The sequence below is a fragment of the Ixodes scapularis genome, unplaced genomic scaffold, assembly GCF_016920785.2.
Source record: "Ixodes scapularis isolate PalLabHiFi unplaced genomic scaffold, ASM1692078v2 PGA_scaffold10__122_contigs__length_95168666, whole genome shotgun sequence".
NCBI classification, from domain to species: Eukaryota; Metazoa; Arthropoda; class Arachnida; order Ixodida; family Ixodidae; genus Ixodes; species Ixodes scapularis.
Window position 1 is genome coordinate 29,265,871 of NW_024609836.1, and position 18,841 is coordinate 29,284,711.

The 18,841-nt window shown below is 43.2% G+C and overlaps 1 protein-coding gene across 1 annotated transcript; it reads left to right on the forward strand.

Moving 5' to 3' along the window:
- The first annotated feature begins 7,175 nt into the window (after positions 1 to 7,175).
- LOC121834753 lies at positions 7,176 to 8,192 on the forward strand. Its single transcript, XM_042288510.1, has one exon. The coding sequence runs from the start codon at positions 7,176 to 7,178 to the stop codon at positions 8,190 to 8,192; it is 1,017 nt and encodes a 338-aa protein (XP_042144444.1).
- Positions 8,193 to 18,841: the final 10,649 nt, after the last annotated feature.

The following is an 18,841-nucleotide window of genomic DNA, read 5'->3' on the forward strand; positions in this document are numbered from 1 at the left end:
CTAGCACGACGTTTTATCTTCGGATTGGAAGGGAGGAGGGATATCATAACTATTCAACATCATCGATCAAATAATATGACCACCCGTATCAAATCTAACTTATAGGGAGTATTCACTGGCGGCCATAGCTGTGTGCGGGAATGCTGAGTGCGTGCTGATGGCGAGCTTCCACAGTTATTTTGCTACGTGCATTCCGCACCATGACGAGTGCAGGTCTTAGCAGCCTATTGATGTCAGCTCGTTCTGAGCTTGCGCTCTAAACAGCACCCACAAATATGGCGTCCAGTCAATACTCTCTATACTGCATCTCATGAGTTGCGTGCAGCAGCGTCAAAAGCACAGGCGCGAGGACCTTGCTTTCATATTTGCTTTCCTTTCACGAGCACTCGCGAAAAGAAAGCACATCTGAAAGCTACGTGCCCATCGCATAACTTCGCGGCTCCCGTCGGATTGAAATCCTTTCGACCGATTCGGTGAAGCAGAAGCTTCCTCCGGGGTCCATTTTCCGTTTTAGAGGGAACACTGAAAGGCGCTTCGGCCGGCTTTTCAAAGGCGCGGTAGCCCGTTAGCTGCGGCGTAGCAACAGTTTGGGAAAGTAATGGCGACCGGAAGTCCAAAATAGAAAGCAGAATGTCTCGAGACAACTGCCCAATAGTATGCGCAGCGGCTTGCTCAAAGAATGGCGCCACTTTTCCCAGGCTAGAGGGGCTTCACGGGAGGCGGACTGAAGTGAGGGGGGAGGGGGGAGGGAAGGGAGATCACCTCAGTTGTGGAACTCCCTTCCGCGGGAGTTCCACAACTGAGGTAATGTAGTAACGTTGGGTTCGCCTGAAGAAAAGGAGGTTCTTGTTCTGTTATTACGTAAAGATGCGCTCCGTTTCGTTTCGTGTTTCTATTTTTTTTTTTTCAGATTAATATTTTGGCATGATTATATTGTTATGCGGGGCTGTAGTTTTCATAATAAATTTAGTCCCGTTGAAGAGCCACTTGGTTGGTGAGCTGTTACAACGAGCTTATAAATTATTTGTAGTATATTTCGAGAGTCGGGGGTCTAGCGGATAGCTATCGGGCGTCCGCGGGAAAACCGAACACTGTTTTTCGCGCAATAAAAATAAACTTGACATCGCGGAAAGCTCACGCCAGAACGCAGCCCCAGCTGTTCGAACAAGGAGCCAAATTTTCTGCACCAACGGTTATCTTATTCAAAAGCTATAATTGATTTTCTCAAATTTCCGATGGGAAAATGGGTCCCATTTTCGCCCGTTTTTGGCTTCTGGTGCCGTAGAGCTCTATGAATTTGAGAGCTCCGTCGGCCAACATTTTTTTCATTGAAATTTCCAGAAAATCTGTTCTAACTTTTGAACCCGATAGTGGTTTGGGCTGAAACTTTGGCATCATGCTCGAGCGGCTGGGGCCACGCTCTGACATAGTTTCAGGTCTCCACGACGTCTACCTTCCTTTTGCGGTGTGAAAAACCGGGCTCGGTCTTTTCCCGCAAATCCTGTATATTCGATCGAGCCAAGTTTCATACTCATATATTGAAGGGTTATCCATAGACTGTGACCACTGAGTAGGGTTAAGTGTTTTCGGTAAATATTAATAAACCACAAAAATTCACCCCAGAACCGTCTGTGTCAAAATAAGGGGGAAAGCCGTAAAAATTTAAAGTGGAGCTGAATAAGAACAATAACCGAGGCTTCAGAGAAGGAAAATATTTGTGTTCAGTTTTATTTGTATTAATACGGAACACAGCCACCAGTGAAAGCTATCCGCGATAATGCTTCTTGCCTCGGAACCACTCATCCTATCGTTATATCGCTTTTTCTTTTTTTCCTTTCTACAGCGGTAGCTGTTGGTGCCGCTTCCCGGCAAAAAAATTCTCATGTACGAACGCAATACTGCACTTTCCAGCAGGAGCACTGCTCTCTCTCTCTCCGTTGTTCCTCACACACGGCAAAGCTCTATCTCGCCCCCCCCCCCCCCCCCCCCCCCCCAACCCGTCACGAAATACTCACGTGGTCCGGCTGTGCAGGTACGCTCCCTCACATCCCCGGTGCCGCCGCCCAAAATATGTACGCGAGCCGTGCTGTAGAGGCGCTCCGAGCTTCAACAGAACAGCTCGCGAACATATTTTCGCTTCTTCCAACGCTGGCGCAGTCACTGGGGGCTTCATCCTGAAAAACATCTCAGCCAGAAAAAGAAAACAAAAGTGGCAAACGTCCACAAAACGTGTGCTGCGATTGACAGCAGTAGGAAGCGGCATTGTGAAAAAAAGGCATGTTAACGCAGATTTTTTTTTTTTTTCAGACAGTGTAATGTACATTGTTTGCAATCGGTTATTTTTGTTTTAGTTGGATTGACGTAGGAGACAGATATGAGGAGGTGTGTGCTATGGTGGAACGATTGTGCGAGATTTTGCATGTGTTGGAGAAGGACGCATTGACGATCTCTTTTGCGCTTGGAACCTGGCAGGAGCTACTACACCTTCTTACGCAAAGATAACTATCATGATATTACTAATAATATTATAGGAGTTGTACTTTAAGTACCGGTCTCCAAGTTTATTATCGGTTCTGTTCAGAGCAACCAAGGTCTTTATAAATATAATTAATAGTAATAAAAGTGAACATCAAAGCTCAATTTACAAAAAAAAAAAAGGACCGAGACCTCAGCGTGCCACGAGGCTGGTACTTACCACCGGGCGCTCGCAGTATTATATTTAATTAGCGCACCTTATTCAAAACGCCCTGTTGGGTATGCCGCCAGCCTGTCGCTTTGGGCCAAGTAATAGGCAGGCTTTGGAAAGGCGCTGGAAGGACAGTTAAATGGGCTTCTTTGAAAAGTTCGTTTAGACTCTCCGTCACGCGTCCGAGTCGAGCCCCTTGCTCGAGTGGAGGCCGAGAGCGGCCGCTTACCACCGCCGCCGATGAATGCATAGTAAGCGGCGGGAAATGAATTCCCGCAAAGGGCCACGGACGCGCGGAATTCACGATTTGTTGGACAAGGGGGGCGTCCTGCAAAACCAGCGCGTCTATGAGCACAGACTTATTGAAGGACTCCTTAGTTGCTGCGACGTAGAAAATGCATTCTGGATTTGTGTCCGTTCAAAGCCAACTAATGCGGGGAGAAACTGAAGAAGAGAAAGGATTAGTGGGGAGACGCAAAGGCAGTCTCCCTTTGCCTCTACCCGCTGTCTCCCTCCAATCAGAGCGAACAAGAGCGTCGTCTGCACTTTGCGCAGAGTCTTTGGGGGGGGGGGGGGGGGAGGAGGTCAAGTGTTACGCAGAAGGTAGGTAAGGACAACACACCCCCCCCCCCTCTTGCTTTCAACCGTCACCGTCATTTGCAATTGCGTAAGGCAGACTGCGTCATGCCTCTTTTGTTCCACTGTGACGCGTTTCGCGGACCTCGGTTGCCCTAGCAACCATTTCGTCATAGGTGGTCGTAAAGTATACGGCAGCGGTCCAAGGAAGAAGTCTGAACCAGCCATTATAATTTTCTGTAGTCTCCATGGGAACTTAGGGTCGCCTTCCCGGCAGAAGGGCAAATGTTTGGAGACGCCTTTGGACACAAAGCAATGGACTACAAACATATTAATTAGTGAAATTTATCAATCTAAAAGTATACCTTACTTTCGAATGCAAAATTGAATGCGGAGGGCATTCGATTATACTTCAAACGAATTTCTTAAAAAAAGAACCGTGGAAAGTACTTTAATGCGGTCCTTGCAGGTGAGTTATACGCATTTCGACGTAATATGGGAAGGGGGGATTAATTGTCACGATTAGTTGGATAATTAATAAATGTGTTAATAGCTTTTAAGTAGTGAGGATAAACATATGGATTTAACTAGAAATTGATGAGCGTAGTCCAAAACCACTTTATCAGTAAATTGTAGAAAGATTTGATGCGCGCGGGAACTTAGTTGTGCGCTAAAGTTACCATTCGTGTTAACAGCTGGTGATGTGAAAAGGCAGATGACAATCTTGTCATGCGGTTTTTCGCACATCTAGCCTTGCGCTTTGTTAAATAAACCTTTAAAAGTTCACATAAACGCGCAGCTCGCCAGTAAACGTCTGGTTACATCATACTTCCGGTGTTAAATGTATATTGCGGCCTCCTCTAAACACACATCACGCGTTTTTGTTTTACAAAAGTGAAGAATTGGTATATTTCTAGCGTATTTCCTTTGACAGGGGCTCTTCCTTGAGTTTAATGTTATGTTTATTCCGAGTATGTGTGTAGACTTTATAATTTAGATTTTTCAGTTTGGTCTTAGTCATGACCTCATATACCCACGCGTGTTTTATTACGCGTGGTATATGGTATACGCGAATCTGTGCATATATACGTGGTATACGCATGGTATACATTTAACGTGAATCTGTGCTTTTCGAGACGGGAATTTGTGCCTATGATGCTATGCATTAAATTTTTCACACCTATTAAAGGCGCCAATCACCTTGTCTTACGGCTAGCTCCCCAAAGATATTGGGTTAGCACTGACCTACACCCTATCTTAAGGCTTACCCTTAAATGTTAGCGCTCACCGTGAATACAAGGTGCTGGAGATTAAGCCACACACACCAAAAAAGTTGTCACACTCACCGAAGCCGTAAATGCAGAGGCAATGAAGCACACACAAGACGGGAATCAATACAGTGTTCACTGCTCAATAATTAAAACTAATTTTTTTTCAGGCGACCGCCTTCGCAATTACCAAGAGTTCATCACGCCAATATTTCCCATAAAGCAGATTTCTGGAAGTTGAATGAGTGTATCGTCAAGTAAAAACATATTCGATAGTGTCGCAAAACACCTCTGCTAAAGCTGTTTGAAGGAAGTGTATGGTCGCTTCGCCGCACTCCACCAAGGCAATACTTTTTTCCGACTCCCTTTTTGACACCCTCCAAATATAAAGAACATTCCATTCATCAGCCAAGTGTGTTAACGTATCGCAGCTCGGATCACGTGGAGTGAAAGCTCGCGCTGCAGAACCCAGGGATCCTGGGTTCATCGCCCACCCCTGCCCGTTTAGATCTGGATGAGCATCGTACCGGCGTACGGTCGTGTATTACTACTGCGTGATGCACGTTAACAAACCCATGCTAGGAGTCGTGCTGGCCTGGCTAATACCCCATTAGCACGGCCAATAAGATACAGTATTATTATTATTATTATTATTATTATTATTATTATTCCAGTCGTCAGGGATATTCCCTGACGACTGGAAACTGGCAGTGGTTGTTCCGGTACTGAAATCTGGAAATAGTGGTGATTTTCTTAATTACAGACCGATTTCTCTTCTCTCTTCTTTTTCCAAACTCTTTGAAATGGTAATCCAACAATTTCTCTCCTTCAAGTTTCGTAGTATAGTCATTCCTAATCAGCATGGTTTCATGTCCGGCAGATCGACATTCACCAATCTCGTATCTTTTATGTCTGCTGCCTCTGAAGTAGTTTGTAATAGAGGTCAGCTTGACGTTTTTTATTTCGACCTGAGTAAGGCATTCGACGTAGTCAACCACAACATCCTCTTATACAAGCTTTCTTCGTACGGAGTATGTGGTTCGGTATACAATTTGTTAAAAAGCTATTTGTCTGATAGGCATGCCTACGTCCGCGTCAACAATACTACCTCGTCCTTGTACAAGGCAAGCTCTGGAGTGCCTCAGGGATCTGTCTTGGGCCCCCACCTTTTTAATATTTTTGTAAATGATGTCTCTCGAGTTATATTAAATTCTTCATTTCTGCAGTACGCTGATGATATAAAACTTTACAAAAAATATCGACCTTAGAGGATTGCATCGCGCTTCAGAATGACGCATATTCCTTCGGTCGTTGGTGTTTAGACAATGACCTCCGTTTGAATCATTCTAAAACAAAAATAATGACATATTCTCGCAAGACCCATGATATATTCTTTCCATATAGTTATCATGGCGAACTGCTGTCACGTGTAAGTGAACTGAGGGACCTTGGAGTTGTCTTTGATTCAACCTTGAGATTTGACACTCACGTCATCAAAGTGGTTCAATCGGCCTTGCGCACGTTAGGTGCCGTGTCTCGCATAACGAAGGAGTTCAAAAGCCCGTCCGCTTTTTTTACGCTGTATTGTTCCTTAGTTAGATCCCAGCTAGAGTACGCCTCGGTTGTTTGGAACGGCATTTCCAAAACTAACAGTTCATCTGTCGAGCGAGTCCAAAACAAATTTATTTCTATCTTTAAATATCGTTACCTTGAGAATGGTGATCCTTGTCTGAACGGTGTGTGTAACTCGCAACTTGTCAACTTGTTGAGCCTCCAGCAGCGTCGGGTGAAGGCAGATTTGTTGTTTTTGTTTAAGACCCTGCACGGCTCGATTAACTCTCCCAGCCTTCTGTCCGAAGTGAGCCTCAGAGTTCCACGTGTGCCTACACGGCTCCAATCATCTTTTTATATAGCTCGACATTTTAGCAACCTAAACCCGATCCAAAGATCGGCGGAGTGTTATAATCGCTACTCTGACACAATTGATATTTTTAACTCATGCGGGAGCAAGTTCGGAAATGCTGTTCAGATCTTCCTCTTGCAGGAAAAGGGCTGATCAGTTGAAGCGCTGATGTAGTATTTGCTTTTTGCTCTCACACCTGGTGATGTCTCTGTTTTGTGCTTTTGATTTCCCTTGTTAATCTGAGTGTTTTTCATACTTGTTAATATTTTTATTCTCAGACTGGAGAACTACGTTCTCCTTCTGCACTCGCGTGTATGCGTGTTTGTATGTGTGTGTTTTTGCTCATTTTTTTTTTAGTGTACCAGCACTAAGACCGATTGGTTGTTCCTGGACACTTTAATAAACATTGATTGATTGATTGATTGATTGATTATTATTATTATTATTATTATTATTATTATTATTATTATTATTATTATTATTATTATTATTATTATTATTATTATTATTATTATTATTATTATAAAGATAGAAGAAGAAGAAGTTCCCAAAAGCGGCCGTTGCATCTTAACTGCTCTGCAAATTTCAACTGGCAATCACTACATCTCGAGACATATGAACCCAGTGATCATTCACGGACTCAAGTGAAACGCCGACTTCATCACAAGCAGAAGCCTTGCTCGAACTTCGTTCACTACACCTTGATCGGACGCCGGCTCCATCGGTAAGCCTACTACCCGCAATGAATTCTCTCGGTGACTGTTCGGTGTGCTTGAAACCTGTCCCATCTGATGGTAAATTCATGACGTGCGGTGCCTGCAAGAGTCTTTACCACTTGGGGTCTTGTGCCGGAATAAAAGAATCAACCTTCGGCGCGATGGGCCAAGAAAGAAGAGAGAAATGGCGCTGCCGGTCTTGCCGCTCTGCCGACTCCAGTTCGACGCAGGGAAGTGTGTCTGAGGAACCTCAAGGCATCTGTGCATCCGAGGAACTTCTCAGCGCGGTCAATACCAAGTTGGACTTATTGGTCTCTCTCAAGGCGAACGTCGACACTCTCCTCACACTTCCTTCCAAGGTCGATGAGCTGCTAACTTTGAAGCCGGCAGTTCAATGCCTGCAAGAAACAGTCAAGACACTTCAACAATCTATTGGCGACCTTACATTGAAGTATGACTCGGTGCTTGCTAAGGCAACCGAAAACGAAAAGAACACCGAAGCACTCCAGGTCCGGTTGGCTGAGGTGTGCAGTGTTGCGGACGAACAATCGCGTACTATCCAGCGACTGCAGGGAGACTTGAACCACTTGGAGCAGCGGAGTCGGTCGACAAACCTGGAAATCCACGGACTGCCATGCCACAAGGATGAAAATTTGGAACGAATCATCGCCGATCTTGGAGACAAATTAGATTTGCCTCCACTCCAAGCAGGAGACGTCCTTGCCATCCACCGTCTTGCAACGAAGCCCGGCCCTGCGCCCCCAGTTTTGATAAGGTTTGCGTCTGTGAAGGTGTACGATGAATGGATGAGCCGTCGCGTACGATTGAGCTCACTTTATAATTCAGGTAAACTGCCGAAGGTTTACTTTAACGAAAACCTGACTCGAGCAAACAGAGAATTATTCTGGATGGCCAGGTCAAAAGCCAAGGAGGTGCTATTTAAATATGTCTGGGTAAAGGGAGGGAAAATTTTTGCGAAAAAAGAACAAGGCTCAGCGCTAGTCAGGGTAAACACAATCAACGACCTTGAGAATATAAGCTAAAGTAATGTCGACAAATTTTCAAGAATGTGGAGATTTCAAGGTTTTCAAACAGGGGCTCAATATAAAGAGCCAACTTTTCTTGGTATTACACGTGAACATTAGAAGCATAAGGAAATATTGGAGCCTCTTCAACCTTCTTGTTAAGGACGTGACAGCAAACACGGACATTTTTGTACTTACCGAGACTAATGTGTCTGAGGATTGGTGGGATCTGTTTAAATTAGCTGGCTATAATTCCTTCTGGTTTTCGCGGTCAAATGTGGGGGGTGGGGGGATCGCGGTTTTCATTAAGAACAAATGGCTGGTTTCTAAACTCGACATCTCTTTTTCTCATGCAGAAACGATTGCGCTTAAAATTGAGAATTCCAATTTTATTATTTTTATTTTAGCATGTTATAGGCCTCCTTCACAAAGCGTTAGAAGTTTTCTAGAAGAATTGAAAAAAACACTCAATGAAATGCATAACAGGGGTTTATTCTGCTTGGTTGGCGATATTAACATCGATGTAGCGAAACAGGAACGATCTGATGTGTGTGATTATTTAAACATTCTTGCAAACGAGGGTATTGAAAGCACTATTAAAGCTCCTACAAGAGAAGAGATAATATCAGGTGAACTAGTCACGTCCTGCATCGATCATATCTGCGTTCGAGCTGAGAATACCATTACAATGTCATCGGTTATCACGGAAAAAATGGCCGATCATTATTTTGTAGGATGTCAGTTTGTAAACTCTGGGGAGACAAAGCCTGAAGCCGAAACAAAGCAAATAGAAATTATCGATAATGTAAAACTAGATCGCCTCATTTCGACATTTGATTGGATCTCATTTCGTAAGTCCACATCCCAATCCGACCTGTACACAAAGTTCACACAGATCATTAATTCTTTCACAGAGAAATGTAAACGAACAGTTAGAATAAAAAAACGAAGACCGGATCACGCATGGTTGAACACGGAGGTACTTACCGCCATAAAAGCAAAAGAACTCGCTTGGGCACGGAGTCGGCGGGCACCAGAGAATAATAAACTTCGTTCTGAATTTAGGATCGCGAGGAAAAGAGCTAATGCTATGCTTCGACTGGCGAAAAGAAAGCACTTCAAGAACAAGTTTGAAAAGGCGCGCTTTAGCTCTTCAGAGACATGGTCACTTGTTAATACTGTTCGTGGTCATCAGCGAAAGCCATCCGTGGATGACGTTGTAAAAAAACATTTCGGTAACAAATTGAGAGATATTGTTGAACGATTCAATTCCTACTTTGTTAGATCCACTTCTGCTCCAGAAAGAGTTGGTATTTCGGAAGCAGTAATAGAGATGAACGCAACCTCCGCTTTTCTTTATCCCATGAGCTTGGACGATTTACGTTCGATTCTCTTCAGTATTAAGCCCACTAGGTCTCCAGGCGTGGATGGTATAACTCTTGGCTGTCTTCAAAGAAACTTCAGATATCTGCAGGATACACTTCTTTTCATGTTAAACGGATTTATCGAATTGGGCGTGATCCCTAATGAGCTTAAGACTGCTATAGTGCGACCGATTTTCAAAGGCGGGGATCCTAAAAAGGTAGAAAACTACCGCCCGATTTCGATTTTGCCCGTGCTAGAACATGTGTTTGAGAAACACATTTTCCATATAATGACCAGTTTCATTGATCAGTGTTCGCTGTTTTCTTCTAGGCAATATGGGTTTATTTCTGGGAGTGGTACGCAGTTACTTTTAGAGGATGTAGCTGACAAAATTTACTCTGGTTTTGAGGGCAACATGTTTTCATGTGCCGTTTTTCTAGACGTCAGCAAGGCCTTCGACACGGTAAATCATGAGATATTATTAGAGAAGCTTTGGAGGTTCGGTTTCCGTGGACCTTTTCACTCGCTCTTGAAAAATCTGTTAGAAGGTAGGGCCCAGGTGGTTTCTATAGATAAAGTTAATAGCTCAACCCAGTTGCTCGAAACCGGCGTCCCTCAGGGTTCGGTGCTATCCCCATTACTTTTTAATGTTTATGTAAATGACCTAGAAACTGTTATTTCTGGATGTGATATTTTTCAGTATGCCGACGACACCTTGCTTGTTTCACGACACATCAATTTCGAAAAGGCGGTTCACGCTCTGCAGTTAAATGTGCTTAAAGTTATGGACTGGTATGCGGCCAACCGTATAAGAGTTAACCCATTAAAAACTAAACTCGTCTGTTTCCGTAATCCCCTGAAACCCGGATTCTCCAATGCCCCTTTTCTTCTACACAGTTCTGGTTGCAAACTTTGTTGTTGTAAGCCTGTTCCATGGGTGGACTATACAAGATATATGGGTCTGATTTTTGAATATGATATGTCGTGGAACAAACATATGGCACATCTGTGTTGTGTGCTAAGGAGAGTTGCATGTATGTTGTATAATATGAGAATGTTTGTTCCTTTTAAGGTTAGAAAAACGATTGTCCATGCGCTTGCGTACAGTGTACTGCGATATGGGGTGACGCTACATGCCTATTGCACAACATCTTGGCACTCTAAAATTGACAGCATTTTGAAAGGAATTTTGCGAAGTGTAGCGTATAACTCATGTTTTTCATCCAGTGAGGATTTTTTTAGAGATTTGCAGATGCCAAGATTACGTAGTTTGTATACTGAAACTGTTGTGCTACGCCATTTTTGGAGTGAAAGTTTTAAAACAGTTCATACACCATCGCGCCTCCTCAGAACGTCTCCTCGGTATGAAGTGCAAAGATGTGTCACCAGATATGGAAAACGAATGCGGCCGTTTTACGTGTCAGACATTTTTAATACCCTTCCTGAAGATATTTTCAGTGCTACTGGCAAAGGAGAGTTGAAGAAGTGGCTTCGTCATTATGCTTGTGAAAGCTAATTATTGTGCTGTTGTCGTTTTGAGTTGAATTGGGATGCTGGTTAGTTGAAGCTCATGATCGTGTGTTTGCTTCTATGTGCGTTCTTCATTATTTTCTCGCTTATGTATATTTGTTTTGTGTTTTTTTTTTTTTTTGGATTTGACTTGGGAAGCTGGTTAGCCGAAGCCTTGTGTACGTGTTTGTTTATTCATGTGTTCTTTTTTTCGCCTATGCGAATTTGCTGGGTCCAGTCCTACAAGCCATTGTCGGCTTAGACGGACCCGTCATTTGACATACCGAAAGCGTTGTGTGAATAAAAAGATTATTATTATTATTATTATTATTATTATTCGACTTCGTCGACGACGACGAAGTCGCCGAGATCACCCGTTCTTTCGATGGCTCTCAAGATTTTCGGTAAAATTTTCAGTTATTAAGCTTCTCCAACACCAGCAACCAATCTAGACAGCAATTTGAAGCCCTGGCGACATCGCGGGACCAATCCTTGATCCACACCGAGTTACCGCTGCCTTTATTGCCCTCGGTGACACCACCCTACCTGGTTTTGCATCACCCGTCCACTATCATGGCTTCCTTGGCACAACGGTCAGGACGGTGAGCTGAACGTCTCACTTAGTGGCCCTGCTTTTCCCCTGTTGCCTCTTTCCTCTCGTTGCCATCTATGGACTAACTTCCTGCTGCCTCATCATGTCCCCACCCCTTACCTGTGGTGTGTGTGGTGCGAGTGTGTCGGCAGATGGTAGGTTTATGACATGTGCGGATTGCCACAGCGCCTTACATTTGGGGCAATGCGCCGGCATCGCAGAGGCTACCTTCACGACGATGGGAGCGTCGAAGCGTGAGAAATGGCGCTGCAAGACTTGCCGTAGCAAAGACAGCCGTGCTGGCTCAGGAAGTGGGGATGTTACCTTCCAAGAGGACCCCAACAGTTTCTCGGCACAACTGGCTTCTGTCAATGAAAAGCTAGCCAGGTTGCTGTGCTTAAAAGAAAGCGTAGACACGCTTTTAACACTTCCTGAAAAAGTCGACGCGCTGTTGGCTCTGAAACCTACGGTAGATTGGCTCCGGACTACCGTCCAAGACGTTGAAGATTCCGTTAAATTCCTCAGTGCGCAATATTACTCCGTAATAGCTGAAGCCAAGGCTCAAAAAGAAGCGTCAGAGGGAATGAGTGGCGAAATCGGAGCGCTACAGGCTACCGTTAGAGAGCAGGCCAACACCATCCTCCAGCTTAAAGCTGAGCTAAATGATCGTGACCAACAGGACCGGTTATCGAATATGGAGATCCAGGGAATACCATTCACTCCAAACGAAAACCTGGGCAAGGGTCTTTGTGACCTAGCCTCCAAGATCGGCCTCCCTCAGTTCCGAACATCCGACGTCCTTTCCATTCGGCGTCTGCCCAACAAGAAGAACAAGCCTGATGGTGTCCCTCCGCTCCTGGTAAGCTTTGCTTCGGTCGATCTAAAGGAGCAGTGGATGGGTTGTCGTGGACGACTGAGAGACCTCAACCGTGACGGCGCTCTTCCCAAGGTGTTTTTCAACGATAACCTCACCCGTGCTAACCGTGAGCTGTTCTGGATTGCAAGAAGCAGGGGAAAGGAGATGCACTACAGGTACATTTGGACAAAAAATGCACAAATTTACGCAAGGAAAGCTGAAGGATCGCCTCTGTTACGGATTAATTCCGTGGCGGACATTGAAAAGATCGTTTAGACCATGAACGCTAACTTTTCAACTGTTAGTAACTTAACGGCATTTCATGCATTCCTAGGAAAACCGAAGGGAGCAACTTTTGTCTGTTTACATGTTAACGTTCGGAGCCTCCGCAAACACTGGGATTATTTCTTATTAATTGCTCGGGATTTGATGTCTTACGTCGATGCTTTTATTTTCACTGAAACTAATATTCCTGAATCTATGCTTAGCCAATACACCATCAAAGATTACAATACTTTTTTTTCTCTAAGACCAACCCGCAGTGGAGGTGGCATTGTAGCTTACGTGCACCAAAGATGGGAAGTCTCTACCCTAGATTTAGTATTTTCTCACGCCGAATCCTTGGCCCTCAAACTAGATTATTCCAATCTTTCGCTCTCTCTATTGTGTTTCTATAAGCCTCCTTCAGAAAGCGCTAGGTTATTTCTGAGTGAGCTAGAACTGACTCTCTCAACCTTATCGTGTATTCCTCACCTTTGTTTAGTGGGTGATTTTAATATAGATGCACTAAACACAAGTAATACCATCGTATGTGACTACTTAAACATTTTGTCCACCTCTGGTTTAGAAAGTGTAATTACTGCCCCAACGAGAGAAGAACTCTTAGGCACTAAACTAGTCTCTTCCTGTATCGACCATATATGTATACGAGCGCCAAGCTCCCGGGTAGATAGCGCTGTGATTCATTCCAAACTTGCAGATCACTACTTTGTTGGTTGTCGAGTAATACACAACTCAGTGTCAGCTCCTGAACCTAAAATTTCTAAACAGGTCAAAATCATTGATATTGTATCACTTGACAAATCGATTGCCTCATATGACTGGGATGGCTTCCTGGGCTCTGTCAACAACGATAATATTTATCCACGGTTTGTGCAGGTCTTTAACTCTTTAACTGAAGCTGCTAAACGTACTGTTATTTTGAAAAAGCGCAGACTACAACACAAATGGCTCAACTTTAGTATCCTGGAAAAAATTAAAGAAAAGGATATCTTGTGGAGTCGGTGTCGAAAATCTCCAAATAACCTAAACCTGAGGAATGAATTTAGGCAAGCTAGAAACAAAGTGAACGCGATTATTCGCTGCGCAAAAAGACAGTATTTCAAATCAAAATTTGAAGAGGCCAAGCGTAGCTCCTTTAAAACATGGTCATTAATTAATCAATTCCGATGCACTGGTACTACACAATCTATTGACCAAACTATCGAAAAAAATTTCGGTGCACTGTCATCATCCTTAGCTGAAGCGTTCAACAACTTCTTTGCTACGTACTCTGGTGTGAGCCGAAACAATCATGACCACTCTTGCACTTTGCATAACACATCATTAACATCAGCGTTTCTTCCCACAATACAGGACACAGACCTTTATTCTCTTCTGTTCAGTTTCAAAACCACCAAGTCACCCGGCGTTGATGGTATTCGCACTTATGACCTCCAAAGAAACTTCACGAAGATTAAGAATGTTCTTTTAGTTATGCTAAATGGCTTCATTACATGTGGTACCATACCCACTGGCCTCAAAGTGGCCATGGTAAGACCTCTTTTCAAAGGAGGAATACGATCTAAAGTTGAAAACTATCGCCCTATATCTATATTGCCAATTATAGGACAATTACTTGAAAAACACATATTTCAGTCGATGAGCAGTTTTATTAATAAGCATGATATCTTTACGTCAACTCAGTACGGCTTTATCGCTGGACGAGGAACCCAACTAGCTCTGGATGACTTCTCTGATTATTTGCACTCAACATTTGAAAAAAATATGTTCGCTTGTGCTCTTTTTCTTGATGTATCTAAAGCCTTTGATACTGTTAGCCATCAATTGCTTCTAAGAAAATTGCAGAATTTAGGGTTTCGCGGTCCGTTTTTTTCGTTACTAGAAAGCTTCCTATCTGATCGTGCCCAACGTGTAGTAATCGGAGACTTTAAAAGCTCCCTTATTTCTTTAAAGGCGGGAGTCCCTCAGCGTTCTATTCTTTCACCTTTGCTCTTTAATATTTTTGTGAACGATATGGCCCGTGTTATAAATGGATGCAAAATTTACCAATATGCCGACGATACCCTCCTTGTCGCGCGTCATATTAATTTCTCTGATTCGCTCAAAATACTCCAGGCCAACTCCACGCATTTAATGGATTGGTTTATGAACAACCTTCTAAATATTAACAGTTCTAAAACAAAACTTGTCTGTTTCCACAACCCCCTAAAGAAACATCAGGGTAATGTGCAGTTCTGTCTCCATGCATCAAGCTGTAATCCCTGTAATTGTGTATCCATCGAATCAATTGACCATGTAAAATACCTTGGCGTATATTTTGATTATGATATGTCATGGAACTCACACATGTCCTACCTTTGTGGTAAACTGCGATCTATTGCCTGTATGCTTTTTAACAGTCGAGTTTTTCTGCCTGTCGGTATTCGATTTCTTATAGTACACGCACTTGCTTACAGTTTACTCCGTTATGGTGTAACGGTGTTCGGTAACTGTTCAGGACGGTGGCAAGGGAAAATTAATATTTTACTTAAAGGTATATTAACAAGCGTTGCATATAATACGGATCTGTCTAACAGCGCTGACATCTTTAAAAGCCTTAAACTTCCTAATTTTCGTTCTCTGTTTATTCAGACTGTTGTGCGTCGGTACTTTTGGAATAGCGATTTCAAAACACCAGTTATTCGATCCCGCACATTGCGTCGCACCTCTCGTTTCGAAGTGAAGCTTTGTTCCACTCGATATGGCAAATGTATGCGGGAGTACTATGTCCCGTTTCTGTTCAACGCCCTCCCGGACTCTGTTTACCAAGTGACATCACTGAAGACGCTGAAACGAGAACTCAAGTGCTTAAACTTGGACACTAGTTAACTGACTTTTCAGGATGTGTGTATTGACTGTTTGTGAGATGCTAGTTGTGTGCTAGTTTGAAAAAACTTTTGTGTGTGAATTTTACTTTATTTTGTACCTAGGCAGACACTATGTCCTTTTTTTTAGGGTGTCATCACACAAGCCTTTATTGGCTTTGATGTACCCGTATTCACATCCTGCTTCTCTCGTCTGAATGGGTCAATAAATGTATTATTATTATTATTATTATTATTATTATTATTATTATTATTATTATTATTATTATTATTATTATTATTATTTATAGACCTATTTCTCTTCTCTCTCCATTTTCTAAGCTCTTTGAAATGGTAGTTCATCAATTCCTGTCTTTCAAATTTCGAAACTTAGCAATTCCCAATCAGCATGGTTTTATGAGCGGCAGATCAACAACTACCAATCTCGTTAGCTTTATGTCTGCTGCATCTCGTGTAATATGTAACAGAGGTCAGTTGGACGTTGTCTACTTTGACTTAAGTAAGGCTTTTGACGTAGTCAATCACATTATTCTTTTATCCAAACTTTCCTCCTATGGAGTATGTGGCTCAGTACATGACTGGTTAAAAAGCTACTTGTCAGAGAGAGAGGCATATGTCCGGGTTAACAACATGAACTCTTCGTTGTACAGGACTCGCTCTGGCGTTCCTCAGGGATCTGTTTTAGGACCCCTTCTGTTCACAATTTTCGTAAATGACGTCTCTTTTGCTGTTTTAAATTCTTCATTCCTGCAATATGCTGACGATATAAAAATTTATCGAGAAATAGTTACTGAACGTGATTGTGCTAAGCTCCAGGAAGATGCATGTTCTTTCTACCGATGGTGCTCTGAAAATGACCTTCTCTTGAACCCGTCCAAAACCAAGGTCATGACGCTCTCTCGGAAAACTCACAATATCTCTTTTGCATATAATATTCAAGGAGAGACTTTGTCTCGAGTAAGTGTAATGAAAGATCTCGGAGTCATGGTTGATTCTGGGTTGCGTTTCTCTGATCACGTTGGTAGGCTGGTTAACTCGTCTTTGCGAATGTTGGGTGTTGCCTCTCGCTTAACCAGGGAGTTCAAAAACCCGACGGCTTTTATCACGTTATACTGCTCGCTATCCAGGTCACAGTTAGAATATGCCTCAGTTGTTTGGAATGGAATTTCTAAAAGTCACTCCTTGGAGATCCAACGTGTGCAAAAAAAGTTTGTTTCTATCTTTAAACATCGCTACATAAAGGAGGATGTTCACTGTTTAACATTTGAGTCTGTGTTAGAGCGTGTTGGTTTGCTTAGCTTGCACCGGCGTCGGGAGAACGCGGACTTACTATTTTTGTTTAAAACGCTGCATGGACTCATCAATTCTCCGAGCCTGTTATCTGAACTGTGCCTTAGGGTCCCACGTGTGCCTACTCGTCTTCTGTCATCTTTTTATGTTTCTAGAATGTTTAGTCCGGTAAACCCAATTGTGAGAATGGCTCAGCGTTTGAATCATTACTCTGAAAAACTTGATATTTTCAACCCTTGCTACAGGACGTTTGTCCTTTCTATTAAAAACTTGCCCGTGCAGGATGAGCATTGCTGAATTGCTTTGTTATGTCTGAATGTCGTCATCTCCATGTCGTGTTTTCTGGTGGTGCAGTTGTTGTCCTTCGGTCTTGTGTTCCGTCTCTACTGTTACTGCCTCGTTTTTATTTCATTGTACTAATTACTCGTGCACTGCCTAGTATTATGCTAAAAATGTATCTTATTTTCTGCGGAGATGTGTATAGTGTGTTTTTTTGTTTTTTGTTTTTTTTTATCCACCAGTGTACCAGCACCAAGACCTCAGGGTTGTTCCTGGGCACTGTATAATAAAGATTGATTGATTGATTGATTGATTGATTATTATTATCAAAAAGTGCCCTTAACACAGGTTCCTCTGCAATCGGCAAATCAACCCGCGCTCTCCGGTCGTGAGCACATGCCCCGTGGGGTGGATCGAGAACTGATTCGCAACCGACCAAACTTTAACTAAAAGTACATTCATGATCGTGTGAATGGGGCGTACGTTTCATATGTACAGCGAAGACAGCGGAAGCCTACTGAGGTTATCTTTCTACTGCATCAAACATACACACAACACAATTACTTTGCACTACCTTTTCCATCCACTTTCCTATCCTAGTCTAGGGGACGTCGCCGCCGGTATTTACATATTGGGACTGACAAACGGAAGCACCGTTTCGAGGGGGGGGGGAGGTTAAAAGGAAAAAACAAAACCATACAAAAGACATGTGTCTTGTCTGTTTATTATGTCAGAATACCCTAGATTACGTCGATTTGTTTCGTTGGTTTCTGCCACTCTAAAACCCGTTTAGCATGAAAGGCCGTATGGACAGCTTCGGAAGGGTACCATTAATAACGATACGTTGTTTACGTCAGTGTCAACCTAAGAAGGAACGTACGCCTGGCAACCAACAGGGAATGGCTATGCTTTCCGCGTTCGTCTCTTGGTGTTTTATAGCATGCCGCCAAACAAAGCCCGGTTAACTTCGACGCCGGAACTAGCTAGCTCACAATAAAGAACAAGTAATCAAACCAAACCTGTAGATGGTTGAGCGTGTTGGTTATTAATTCACGATAAGGAAACAGGGACATTTAAGACAAACAGACAAGACAGGCTTTCGACTTTCAACAAAACGTTTACTCAACGTTTTGTTGAAAGTCGAAAGCCTGTCTTGTCTGTTTGTCTTAAATGTCCCTCTTTCCTTATCGTAAACCAAACCTGGTCCGCTTTTCTTGTCTGATTACGCCGGCAACCCAGAATATTATTCGACTTGGCTTTCTGTTTCTGGAGCACGAGTGTATTTTGTGTGGTGTTTGTTGGTGGTTCCTTCTTGATCGTCTGTGAGAAATTCAAGGAGTCGCAAATCAGCAAATGAACCGAATTCGGTGTACTTCGGCCCGCAACATGCACGGAAACGTACTAGTTATATTTGCCTCACTCCTACTCCACCTGTAGGCTCCTATGCAGCTTTGTGGAAGTCAAAGGAACACTAGCCTTGCTTTTAAAATAATTCGGAAGTGCCCGCGCAAGTGTTTTAGTGTGCGGAGCTGTCACCTTGCGCCATCACCTTTGAGATCGCCGTAAAAAAAATATTGTGAGAGAAAGCATAGCTACGTCTTAGCGGAACCAGGGCTGACTTGATAAAACT